The following is a 14,426-nucleotide window of genomic DNA, read 5'->3' on the forward strand; positions in this document are numbered from 1 at the left end:
TAGATATACTGGGAATATACATTACAGTGTTTCTCATAAGAGCGTTTTGAACTATTGTGAATCATTGAAAGGTTAAAAGAGGTCAGCTTTTTTCTATTACCTTGAACTTAAGTTTACTTTGAAGTGCCAGGAATTCACTGTTTAATTATAATATGAGAACCTGTGACATGAAACAGAAATAGAACTGTCTGAATGTAAGTCACGTGTTAAGAATGATGCAATCCCAGCTTGAAATTACCATTGACATTCCCACTCTTCATGTACTGAAGTCCACAGATATGAGAGATGTGGTGTCAGATGGGTTTTTGCACCTTTTTGCAACCCTGATGCCATCAGAATTTCTTCATATCCAGTTTGCAAACCTGTACATTGGCCCAATTGCATTTGAAGGACCCCGCGGGTTTAAGCAACCCCAATAATGTGATATTCAGCCCCTAATATGCTAATTTTACTGAGGGAATCCCACCAAAAACATGTATTTTACCCCACCGCATTGTAATTTTTACTATAGGATCCCCCTCAAAACATGTTTGGGCTAGATTTTAGTAGCAATTGGGCAGATTTTGTTGTGAACACCTGGCGACCCTGTTGAAGGACATGGTCAATGACATTGACTTTGACATTGAAAGTGTTCTGCTCTAAATAAAATAACGAAATGTTTAAGATCATTTCTAATACCTTTTACTGTATTAAAATGGATTTTCTTTGGTTTGGACCTATAATTGAGTAATTACAGACTCTGGAAATGTTTATTCCTCTTATTACCGTATATGTAATTATACGTCCTCCAGATTAATTTTGTCATTGTAAGTAATACTGCTTTTCATGAAGGCTGTGGTCACCTCATCACAAGGTCAGCTGATTGGATAACCCATCTCACAGTGACCTGCTTTTTCTGTCTGCACAGCTGTTAGTTGCGTAGCCCATGTGATAGTTGCCTGGTCATTTATTAATGGCTCTACTGGAAGCCACATTTTCCTGCCTAAGTGGAATTTGTTCGTCATAGAGTTGGTGAATTGCAAGCCCAGTGCCAGTAGAAAGGGGTCCACTTTTATTGCATTTGTTGGCTTTCTAACTAGAGTTTAATGTTTAACTTGTTGTATTGGATGCCAAGGGTCATCACTGGTTCATTAACATAGATTTGTGCGCTGGGAGACATTGTGTAATAAAGCTTGTGAATCTGGGTGTTGTAGCGTGTTAAAGGAATATGTTCAAGTGGTTTCAGTGCTCTTTAGATTCATAAAGATAGCAGATAAGCCTGGACAGACACTGACTAATTTGCTAATAGTATTCAGTGGTCACGAGGTGACTTGAGGACCTGAGCTGCATTTTAAGCAAATCTGTGAAAAGTGAAAATAATTTAATATCTGCAAATATTTCTGTAGAATAATATTTTTTTTTCGGATGAATAGAAAAAAAGAATGATAAATTAAATAAATTAATTCAGTATAGAATAATTATTTAAAATTTTAACCATTTAAAAAATATTCTAAATATCAAGGTATTTTTGTATATATTTTGCTGACTGATACAATAGTTGTCTTGGACTTTATACCCACACTATTGGTTTGGATGAAGAATCATGTAAAAAAAAAAAATGTTTTGAGTTACCAGATATACTGTTTCTAGGGTTGTTTGTCATTTATGATACATTTATTCTGCAGGTAAAATGTTTTGCATATTAGGTCCAAAAACCAAGATAAAAATATATTTTTATAGATAGGAGCAATGGCTGCAGCTGAAAATTCAGCTTTGCATCACAGGAATAAATGACATCTTAAAGTATATTCAAATAGAAAACATTTATTTTCAGTTGTAATAATATTTCATAATATTATTGCTTTTACTGTGCTTTTGATTAAATAAAAGCAGCCTAAATGAGCTTAAAAGACTTTCAAAAGCATAAAAAACCTTACCGACCCCAAACTTCAGCATATTTTTTTAGTCTTCTTAAAACTTGAATTTGTTCTGTGACGTCCGTGAGTCCTTTCAAAGTAACAAACAACCGCTGTTCACATTTTAAAGAGAACAACACATCAGATTTCTTCTCACTACTATGTAGTGCTTTATTTCACAGAGAAAAAAGACGATGTTTGGGTGTGACAAATTAATTTTATTGTCTTCCCTAAATATACTCTATTTTTTCGTACCCAGAGGACAACTCTGAGGTGTGAGAAAACACTGAATGCGATAAATAACGTCTTTGGTGACATAGATACACAAATGCAAACATAAATACTTAAATATCAAACCTAATAATTGTATTCACAAAAGATTGTGTACATGATACTAGGTACGTTCTCATTCGGTGTGCTAATGCCCCTTAAAATACATTCATACAGATCCTCCTCAAAATCAATACATAAATCTCACAAATCTGAACAAAAATAAAAACATGCTCTTCCTTTAAAGTGCTTGGCATGGTAAGTAACAGCACAGCTGACCCTTAATACCAACTAAAACATGTAAAGTTATGCTCATGGCCAGGACGATGTTCATTCACACATGCACACACGTCTTTAGGACACAGATTCATAGCTTTCTGTGTGTTCCTTCATCACAAACACATGCACATTAGCATGAAAGCTAACGCTTGTGTTTTACTCAATGAACCAAGCAGGGCTTTAAAGGGGGACAAAGGTTATGAAAATACGCAATACACAGAGGCAGCATACAAAAACACACACGTACATAGAACGATCAGGGCCAGATACTGACGCACTTGTAACCTTCCAACCCATGTCACCAAGACGTTCACAACAACTCATCCAAAAATAAATAAATAGATAGATAGTCAAAAAAAGGAATGTGATCAATATATAAGTCAACATGAGGCAGGTTAAGAGGCTCTCCCTGTGCAAAAAGTACAGATTAACCAGGCTCCCAGCAGTTTAAAAGCCTTTTAATTATGATAAGTCACGAGACATCAATCAAATCGATTACAGCAGAGAGAATGGAGTCGGATATATAGAGAGCCTTTGAGCAGATTAGCACCAAAGCACCAGCAATTACTACTTCCTATGATCATCATCATCAGAATCAGCCATGACAACAAAAAAAAATACTTTTTTACAGTTACGAACACAAATTCAAGCCCGTTTTAAGATAAATGAACAGTATAATGCGAATGCACAGAAAGGTATCAAGTAAATTCAGGTTTTTTGGTTGGTTCTCTGCCTTTCTGGAGCCATTTGAAAGCAAGCTGTCCTATAACATTCATCACATATTGGGAGAGTTTGGCCTGGATACCTAGCTGGGATTGAGTTTTTGAAGTTTAAGTAGGATTTTTGGGATTACTTCTGCTATTTTAATCCTCTGACATGTACTTTGATGTCTCACAGCATTCCCCGACATCCACAGACCCCCAAAAAGGCATGGAACTTTTCTGAAAGGCTTCAATTAAATTGGTCATTTTTACAGGTACTTTTCCTGCGTCTGTTGGGTATTTTTGGTGTGTGTATCCACCCACGTATTCAGACATGATTATTATAACAAAAGGGAATTCTTAAAATACATGACATGGTTGGAAGAGTGCTTTTGGAAGGCCATTTTCCCGAAAGACTTGGAAAGCCTGCTCCTCAAATTTTGGTAGAACTAGAGTCTTTAATTAGAGTCACAAGAATGAGTTTGAGACTTACTTAAGCAACGCCAGTCAACGTGTGTTAAGAAAAATTTAAGGGCATTTATGATATTAAGAATTGGTCAATTTACTAAAAAAATACTGCTTGTGTACATACAATGAAAGTGAATGGGGTCCAAAACCAACTTCAGATCCCTTTGACTCACATTGTATGGACATTTTTCAAAATATCTTCATTTGTGTTCCACAGAATGACAAAGTCATACAAGTGTGGAACTTAATGAGTAAATCATGACAAAATGCTTTTTTTTTTTTTTTTTTATGTTTTTTTTTTTTTTTTTAAGTGTTTTGGCAATAAAAATGGTTTTCAAGCAGCCCTTAAGCTAGTTTTAGCCTCTATTATGGAGCTGTACCATTGGTTATGGGTATTTATGGGTGAGTTATGACCATCATTTAGAATTGCTCCAAAAAGTCTTGCTTCTGTTTATAAAATGCAGCAAAGCCCAGCAGGAGTTGAAACTGAGACCTTGCGGATTACAACTCATTCTCGTGACTTTATAAACCACGTGAAGTGTAATATTTCAGGCGCCAGACCTCAAAACACACGGAGAAGCAACAATGTGTTAATCCGGATTCAGCTGTGATTGCTACTGTATTGTTATGTGGGTTCAACCAAGGGACCACTGTGTTTATAAATTCAGACAATTCACCATTGTCTAAAACCCAACATTTAAACCCAAAGTTGCAGTAGCTATTCAAGTGACAAGGTATCAGATGGTGGTCGTGCACCACCTCCGAAGTCTGCTTTCTTCTTAAAAGTCCTTTGGAGACACAAGGTGAGAGGGTTCAGAGTTTTTTGGAACACATGAGCCTCACATTGACAGAAATCCAATCCCACACCTTGCTGAAATCCACATTAAAGGCTCAGGCGGTTTGATCAGTGGTGTAGAAGTTAACAGCCTTAGATGAGTCGGGACGTGATGCGGAATAATCTCTTATCTGAAGATGACAATATGAAAATAAAGAATCAGTTTGAGTACCGAAAAATGGGAGGCCAGGGTCAAAGTGTTTCAATTCAAAATTCGCCATCAAGTAACAAGAGGTCCTTTCTGTCCAAAAAGGCACAGTATACACTCCAGAAAACCAGGGCAGAGAGGAGGAAAGAGTACTACAGCAGTATCCTATTGCAATAAAATATACAAACACCAGGAAAGATATGTGTAACGCTGTTTTCTTGGTCTTAGTTTTAGCTGGACGCCCCTCTAGCTTCATCCGTAGCTGTGTGGACTGTGTGGGTTAATGGGCGACTCTTGGCGTCCTCTTTGCCCGACCAGTTGGTAAAGGCGATGACTGAGGTTTTGCACCTGGCAGGTACCGAGGACACATCCGACGCGCTTCAGTTGGGCGTGATGATGATTGTGGTGGCCTTTTGAGTGCACATGACGACGACCTCTGTGTCTAGGGTTCTCTCCTGTTTCGGTGGACTCTCCTGCTCTTGGTTGACCGATGGGGAGTTGGTTTCTTGTTGGGTCTGAAGGTGGAGATTTGGAGAGAATGGCCCTCCATAGAATGGTGCGGCCGATGGAGACGCCATGGTCGGTGTTTGGGCTCTCAGTAACATCTGGAGAGATGCTGTTTTCCTCTCTTAGCTGATGGAATCTTGTCATGAAGTCTGACCTGCAATGAGACAGAAATGGGACTTATAAATGCACTTGCTCAGGTTTGAACAGGAAGTAATATGTTGTTTCACTGCACTCTGGAATACTTGATGCAATTTGAATCATATTTGATCCATTCTGTTGTCAAATATTTTAATGCTAAAAAAAACATTTTTATAAATAGGTTATAATCTTTCCATTTTCTTCTAATGAAGAATAGCTATCACAGCTTAACACATAAAAAATGATTGATTTTAATAGTTATGAATGCAAGTTATTTTATAAATAATTGTATAAGTAATAGAATTTATTTAACTTATCAATATATCAATTCCTATTGGGGCTTAAAAATATATTTTTAAACATATCATTTCATACATAATTTATAATTAATATCATTTATTTACTTTTTGTTAAATTAATTAATTTGATTATTTATAATTTATTAATAAATATTAAAATTTTATTACAATTTATTACCACCGTACAATTTTGTATTTATTTTGCTATGGAAGAATACCGGTTGCAAAAATGTATAGTACAAAACTATAAGAATAATAGCACATTTCATGGTGAAAATGGGTTTATGCAACTATTTATTGCACAGAATTGGCTTGATCCAACATGTACTGTAGCATCATGTACTGCAGATACTAAATGTGCAGTTTGGTCAACCGTGCAAACATTTACTGCAGCCACCGACTCCTTGTAAAACCGTGTATGGCAAACACACTTGATTTACTCTGGTTTTGCTATAATGGCCGAGGCCACCTGCTCTCTGTTTGATTATCACACACTGGACACTGAGATCCTTGCTTTTTGCACAGATTTTGCTCTTAGAATTAGCAAACAGCAAGTCATGGCAGGTGCATGCTAAGACAGTGGCAATTTTTAGACTTGTGAAGGACACCGTTCCCTGAATCTTTACACTTTTATTACATGCATTTTTGTACTTTTATTTCCAAATGATCTTAAAAATCTGCCATAAGCATTACTATAAAAGAGCAAACCATTTCTACAAATCTCTAAAGCTGAAATTTGAGAAATGACAGGGTGTATAGCTGAGTTGGACCACACCATCTAATCTCACGGTCTCATGCTAAACTTAGTGAAAAAAGCATGCTGAGTAATGCTGACATAGCCAGGCATGTCTTTGACATTTTTTGCTTGCACACTCTTGAAAGTTTAAAAAACTCAGCTTTCCAGAAATATCACTTAGTCTTGCAATTTTTGTGTAAATGTTTAACATTAGACCTTTTATTATTTACTTTATATTGTTTTTATGCACTTTATTCTTAATATAATATTGTTATATTATTTACCTATATTTGTAGTAGGAATTTTCTTCTCTTTTCTTCTTTCCTCAGAAAGTTTACTTTCTCAGTGCACAAACTTATGCAGCCGGCTAGTTTTTTCCATTGCATTGTGGTTAACCAAAATACCACCTTTTTAAAATATAATGATTATCTGCCCAAAGTGGCCTGGGTGAATAGTAATTTTCCCTCTGTTTCAATGTATGCCATGCCACTGGTCTAATATGTCATGCAGTATTTAAATTTTTCAATTTTTCAATTTTTTTCTTCTTCTTCTGAAACCCCATTATCACACCTCAATATTTCTCAAATCCTTGAAAATATCTGATAGTCGACCCTGTCTCGCTCATCCTAAATGCACTCACATTTCTATATACTTGAAGAACTTTAAACAACCATGGAACTTTCAATTGCACAAAAGGTTCTTTATAGGTTCTTCAAATGATTCAAATTTTAGAACTGCTCCGCTAAAGGTTCTTTGAGGAAACCAAAATGTTTTTTTCTAACTGCTGCTTTGTGATTTTTAGGGTTTTCTAGACCTACAGAGATTTTTGCTATATTCTAGAAATGTCCTGTTTATCCATCCCATTGTGTTCCATTTGTTAGATGGTGAATAAACTTGAGCAGGGCTGCCACCTAACATATAGTTGAGCAGACGTGCTAATTAAAAATCTCACCTGCTGACATTTACCTAACAGACCACAATGAAATGGGATCTGTGATTCTGGGGTATTTGTAGTCTGAGCATAGTGTGCAGTCAGGAAAATTAGCACCTGGACCTCAAAATTCAACCTATCGTGGTATTAAGGTGGTAATCAAGTTTTGCAGTAACTCTGTTTGCAATACACTGAATAGCTGAGGCACTCAGAAACCATGTCAAATCTCCATCAAATGAGAGAATATCAACCTGAACACCTTTGGAGGTAGATTTTACATCTGAGTGATTTCATCTTTTGTAATCCAACATGTTCATTTCTGCCACTGGCTGCAAACCTCTTGTCTGGCTTGGTGCTGGCAGACTGCCACCAAAACCCTGTGATGCCTTGTGGGAACAATTTCTTTGTTGGAAAACAAGGAGATTTGATATTTGATTGTGGTTTATTCTGTAATCCTCCACTGAGAGAGGCAGGTCAGGTCAATCCAGTATTATTGTTTGTTCTTGCCGTAAGCCCGTGATTTTTACACCTCTCTGAAACTGGTCATGGCTGTTTGTGAATTGGTCATAAGCGGGTTATATTTAGCTACAGAGAAGAAGTAATTATTGTACCTGTGCTCTTAAATGGATTACGTGACCATAAGTCAAACCAAGTGACCTTCTCCAGTTACTAAAATATATATCCTTTTAGATATGGCACATAATGTAGATTTTATGCTCAGGTACAGTACAATTAAAATGAATACTTAGTATTGGAGTAATTGCACCCAAATATATATTATAGAATTTTTAAAAATAGTTTTATATAATTCAATGTCATTTGTTTTATCTGTTTAACCATCTAAATAATGCTTATTTAATGTTAATAATTTTTTATTATTATGTGTTGAAGTGCCATAATAATACTAATATGCTACATATACAACTCTGATAATCTACTTTCAGTAAATGGGTGGTGAGGGTGGAGATCGATAGAAATAAAATCGTGAAAGGCTGTCTGTTGAGACAGCTGAGACAGCTAGTTATTTGAGTAATTAAATTGACCAATGTTAGATTAGTTCATGAAACCAAAGAAAATGACCCTTGTCCTCTAAACCACCTTAAACATGCTCCATATAAAATGTGAAATACTTGACTGTTGAATATAGACTGGAGAAACAGCACTTTAAGGGTTAAACTGTGAATTAATTGACTAGTAAATGGTAAATGGACTGCATTTATATAGCGCTTTCAACAGACCACATGGCCATCCAAAGCGCTTTACAAGTTGCCTCACATTCACCCATTCACACACTCATTCATACACCGACTGCGGTGTCAGCCATTCAAGGCGCCATCCAACTCGTCGGGAGCATCTGGGGTTAGGTGTCTTGCTCAAGGACACCTCGACACTTGGTCAGGTGGAGCCGGGGATTGAACCACCAACCTTCCGGTTTGTAGACAACCTACATGAACCACTGAGCCACTGCCGCCCCCAGTGAATTAGCGATTTGAGCCTGTCAATGGTTAGCGTATAGCGGTAACTAAGGGCAATCTCAAATCCTTTCTCCTCTTGTGTTTGTTTTTATGGTTTTTATGGTTTCAGTTCAGAGTGGAAACATGCTGCTTGAGGATGAGGAGAAAGGAATTCTGGTCTCAGTTACTAATCCACTAATGAATTCTGCCTGATGGATGAGTTTTCCCTCTCACTGCTATCAATAATGACCAAGCAGCATGGTGTAAAATACTAATGTTTATGTTGTAAACGGAGGACTGCATAACTCAAAACCAAACATGACCAGCCCATATTCCCATTGAGTGTGACTATAGCGCAGCACAGAAAAGTGACCTTTGGGACCTGTTTCCTCCAATATGACAACCAACTTAACTGAGAGCAGATCTGATGCTCTGTAATAGACAGCAACCTCAACGTCCTTTAAATCTTCTTTATTGATGATTATAAAGAGGATAAAAAGTCAGTAATTTATACCAAGAGCCTCATATATCCTCTCTAATACAGCACTGAACCAAGAAACAACCATTTCGGGTATTGGAATGCAGACAATACCACAAATAAGCATCCACTTTACGGCTGCTGTTTTGAAATATACATTTGACTTGTTACTTGGCTTTTCTATGCATATTCTCTCACAAACTAAACCTCAAGATATTATGTAAGGGAGAAAACTAGGTTATGTTGTGCATAGCTATTCTCAGAAACCCATTTCCTTCCAAAAAAAAAAAAAGAGAGAGTTTAAACCACTAGAACAGGCCATGTTCGATTCAGGGACAGCATGTCAAAGCATGTCAAACAATAAAAATCCCTGGCTGGTATCGCAAAGGTTGCTGTACGTTCTGTGTACATGGATGCTTATCGAACACTAAGTGAGTCCATGCAAAGAACCTAAAGTTCTCCAAGAAGAATTAGGACACAACTGAGAGATATCGAAAGGTCAAAGAAAAAAAGATAGACCAGATAGGGACTATTTAATAATGCTTTTATCAGTCTTTTTGGAGATTCAATCCACTTTTGCATGCAGAAGAGAAGCATCTTATGACAAGAGGGTAAGTAAATAATGACAGAAGTTTCATTTTTTGGTGAACTGTCTCTTTAAAGCCACCCGACCTTATTACAGTAATCAGAAACTACTTAACAGAACAGTATTTATCAGTTGTTTATTGTCACTGTATAACTGTAAATCAGACGTCTCTGACTCAATATCAGTCTAATGTCCTCACCAAACATTGCAAAGCACAGCAGAAAAGCATGTAGCTTGCATGTGCCACAATTAGATCAAGGGGATATGAAGCCTATCCTTTACATTTTGGTTTGACGCATGAGGCATTATGAGGTTTAATGAGCTGCTATGTAGGCAAGATTAAGTTCTGAGAAAAAACTATCCATTAAACTTATGGAATACAATTTTCTAGTGCAGCCGTTCAAAGCTTGAATTATCAGTTTTTGTTTGTCTGTTCCTAATATTGTGAAGAGAAACAAGATGAATAGAAATGCTCAGCTCAGCAAAACACAAGTGAGCACAGCAGGTGTCAGCCAGAAGAGGGCACACACAGACACTCATGCTCAGCACTTCATTCCTTTTGAGTGCAGTCATCAGTCATCAGCCAGCAGTAATGACTTGACAAAGAATGTCATTGCTTTAATACGTTTAAATTGCAGTTTTCAAGAATAACTTCTCAATATACTATTTCAGGAATTTGAAGGCCAATCAAATGTGCATTTGGAAAAAAAGTGCCTGATAACATACTCCCACTGTAAAACTATCCCTTTGTAAGATTTGTTGAATATTTAACTATACTTGACTCAGAAATGACGCAAGCACTTATCACAAAAACAAACAAAAAAACAGATTGTACATTCATTTGTGTCACTTCAGATGGCATGGCGGTAACAATAAAGTATTCTGTTAATCACGTGATATGCACCAATCTCTTTTGGGAAATTACTAATTTGTTTTGTGAGGTTAGGAGCCAAAAATTGCATGATGCAATGAAGGTCACTGCTTACCTTATGTAAAATGGTACATTGTATATAGTAAAAGTTAGTTATTTTCTGAACCCATTTTAAAAAAAAAAAAGTCCAACTCATGGAAACAAACTATATGCCTTTCCAGGGGTGTAAATTTCATCTAACAGTTGGAGGGTGGCAATAAACATAAAATTTCTCAAGAGCAATTTTTGAAAGAGACAAATAACCCTGCTAAAGTTGTACTTGTAAGGATATTTTTTATCCATTACTATACTATCCACAGTGTTGCCAAGTCCCGTGAGGTAACATTATTATTACTAACATAGCGGACCCATCTAGAATACATTAGCATTATGTATTAAGGAGAAAAATAATCACTTTATCCCATGTTTAAATTAATAAAATATCCTTGTCAGCCTTACTTACTGGAGATCCACAATTATTGATGTCTCTCTCACAGGACTTGTGTGTGTGTAGGTGATGTAAAAGAGCAAAGCAGGCATTTGGACCAAAGCACTGTGAGACAAGGGAGGGGGAGACTAAAAATATATCTGCCCCATTTGTGTTGTTTTACTATTAACACAATTATTAAAAGTATAAAACATTGTTATTTACAATACACAGCATGTTTTTTTTAACATACTTTTAGGGGGGATAACCTTTAAATAAATCCCCCTCTCCCCCCGGGATTTATGCCTATGTGCATTTCCCAATAAAGGTTTAGGAAAGTTACTGAAAGTGTGTTTTATAATAAATGGGAAACTACGACGGTAAAAAAAGTTCCTCAATAAAACCCAAAACAAACTTTGAAGCTTCTCTTATTATCAGGAAAAACAGGGGAAAAGGAAATGAAAATCAAATCCAATAAAAAACTACTTTCATTTAATGTAATAATACTTTGAAATCTATTTCTCATAATGTGCCTCAGTTCCTTTTTCAGAGTAAGGCTTTGGGCTTCCCCACTGATAATACATTTAACTGCTGGAATATATATATTCCAGCAGGAATATATATATATATATATATATATATATATATATATATATATATATATTATAGCATAATAAAGTAATACTTAATGGTATGCCCTTTAAATATTATATTTATGTATTTCTTTTTCATATTTCTATTGATGGAGGTTTAACACGTCACCTTTCAGAGGCGCAAACTTCAATGAAACCGCTCTGGTCATGTGATTCTTTACACCAGCATTCAATGTGCATTCAGTTACTTACAAATATAATGCAATCTTTGTATATGAATGTATATGAATTACTTATTTGATAAGCATTTTTTTTATAATGGACTGTATGTTTATATATTCTAAATATTATCACTGAAAAAGCTTGGTTTTCTAAAAAGGCCGGCCGGCAGCCAACTGTGAATGGTGGGATGCGTGCGTTTATACAGTCACGTCTACCATCCTAACTGACCTCGTTCACTTCAACCACTATCTGTCGCGACATAACATCGTCTCTTTGTGTTTCAATCTCCTTTTGTATATAATACATCCCTAGTGCCAGTCTACTTCGAAATGTTGATGAAAACTGCAGTTAAGTTTGTCTTTCATCATGTGTGTTTAACTTTTTGAAGGAGCAAAGTTTAATTTTGCGCGTTCGACTCTTTTAGCGAATCGGTTCTTTTGGATGATCCATTTAAAAATTCACCGGCAAGGCTAAAAGACTTAGTTGCTGTTTATGAAAGTGTCTTTATTTTTAATTTAATGTGCGCTTATTCAGCTCATAAAAACATAACATCCTTATAATTTACATTTATAATAAAAATATAAAAACAAGGATTTACTATTTTTATATGCTATTTATATAGGCCTTCATTTACATGCAAAATCAGTTTGTCATTGCATTTCTCAAAAATGTACGTAACTTTTCGAAATGTAACGAAAAGGAACGCTTTTCGGTTTAAGTCAGTGATTTGATGACTCGAGAACAGCTCAGTCTGATTCGCTCAGACCGGTTTAGTAAACTGGTTCAGCGGATTCATTAGAAAGATTCGACTCAAAAGAACGGCTCCTTTAATAATAGGCTACAGCGCAGCCGTTCATTCATTCTTCATGGCTTCTTTAGATTACTTCACAACAGAAGTCAGCCCATATAGCTTACCTACATAGGCTACTATACTAAACATCCAAAACAAAAGTTAAATGGACCGACCATCATATTTTAGATAGGCTATTTAAATAGCAGATTCCTACCTGTTTCTCACCGGTTGAGCCAGCAAATGTGAGGAGAGCAGGCTGATGCAATACACAAAAACCGGGAAAAGCGCTTTCATCGTGGGCGAATAATGTTCACACGCCCCCTTGTTCAGGAGGGGGCTTCCAATGCACCTGGACAATATTGAATTTCAAGCAACTGAAACTTCCAAGTCAGACTAAAAGTCCAACTTCAGGGTTCTGTGGTGTTTCAACTGTTCCTGAAATGAAAGGGAGGAAAATATTAATTGATGCCTACTAGATTTTTTTTTCTCCACGCGTAAATGAAAAACACATTAGTAGCCTACTGCAACCATTTGCTGTTCATATCTGTAGTAATACTAGCTGCATTTAATAGTTATATGATTAAGGTTAAGGGGTTAAAGTCGTGCACAGAGTAGGCTGTATTAGTGCATCAGCTCTAATTAGTTGTTAACTAATTATTACAGCCTACTCCTTTTCTTAGTTCCATTTTAAAATTCGTTCTGAGTATATTTTATTTAAATGCATCATATATATAGCCTATAAATAAACGTTACTGACCTTTATCTCAGGTGAAGATCTAATGCCACGCGCAAAAGTGTCTCGAGAATTTTCCCACGGGGGCGCACGCGCTCGCCAAGATCAATCTGCGCTTGTGAAGTCTGAGGTTCTTCTGACATTGACGCGTTTAAATATGGACTGGGCGGGACATTTTTCAAAGGTGTGTCGAATGATATACGGGCAAACTTGATTGGTGTCAAACACAGCTATTCCCCTATTTCTTTAACGTGTAACTTTGCCTGATATTGAATTTCAAGGACTGCTTGTAACATGCAGGCTATTAAATGATGGCTTGAATATGACTTATGACTATGTCTTTATAAGATAAGCAATAGCTTTTGCATTGTTACACATTGTGATCAATAACAAAAGGCAAGCTTTAAATAGTACCAATAACATAACTTACAAGCATTTTTCACCTCCTTTTACTAATTCTCAGGAAACCCCTTCTCTCTTCTTATCTCTCAGCATTAGTGTGTGCGAAGAGGGGATAAGGATGCTAAGACTGGTTGACTTCCCCAGAAACTCAGGAGGGCAGGACGCACCCTGCCACGTCTGTAATCAATGTGCATTTGAGTGATAGAACTTCTCTTTCAATGAGTCCTAAATGTACTATATAAAGAGTAGTCTTCTTGTGTGGAGTTTGAATGGGAGTTAGTTATTGTCCTATTTAATATGCATATTTTCACTGTAAACCCAAGAATATGTTTAGTGAAATTTTCTTAAATTGGCATGTCATTATCTGTATGATTTAATATTTCTTTTCTTTTCTTTTTTTAAATCTCTCATTCATGGTCATGGTGCAGTTTTAAAGCTAGTTTTGCATTTGACAAACAAACATTGTACTTCAAATATTTGTGGTATCTCTCTATTTCCTAGAAAAATCAAAATATCACAAGCTCAGTTCAGTTTTAGCCTTTAAATGATTTTTTTTTCAGCCCATGTTTAAGCAACAATTGTGCCATCAATAACAAATACAGAAAAAAATTAAAGGGATTT

At 36.2% G+C, this 14,426-nt stretch overlaps 1 protein-coding gene across 1 annotated transcript; it reads right to left on the bottom strand.

The window, feature by feature from the left end:
* Positions 1 to 2,025: 2,025 nt before the first annotated feature.
* LOC132105629 (protein ADM2-like) lies at positions 2,026 to 13,570 on the bottom strand. Its single transcript, XM_059510900.1, has 3 exons — positions 13,428 to 13,570; positions 12,885 to 13,105; positions 2,026 to 5,257 (listed from the first exon to the last, which is right to left on the bottom strand). The coding sequence occupies exons 2-3, from the start codon at positions 12,962 to 12,964 to the stop codon at positions 4,849 to 4,851; spliced, it is 489 nt and encodes a 162-aa protein (XP_059366883.1). The 5' UTR covers positions 12,965 to 13,105; positions 13,428 to 13,570; the 3' UTR covers positions 2,026 to 4,848.
* Between the last annotated feature and the right edge of the window lie 856 nt (positions 13,571 to 14,426).

Source organism: Carassius carassius, chromosome 26 (assembly GCF_963082965.1).
Source record: "Carassius carassius chromosome 26, fCarCar2.1, whole genome shotgun sequence".
Classification (NCBI taxonomy): domain Eukaryota; kingdom Metazoa; phylum Chordata; class Actinopteri; order Cypriniformes; family Cyprinidae; genus Carassius; species Carassius carassius.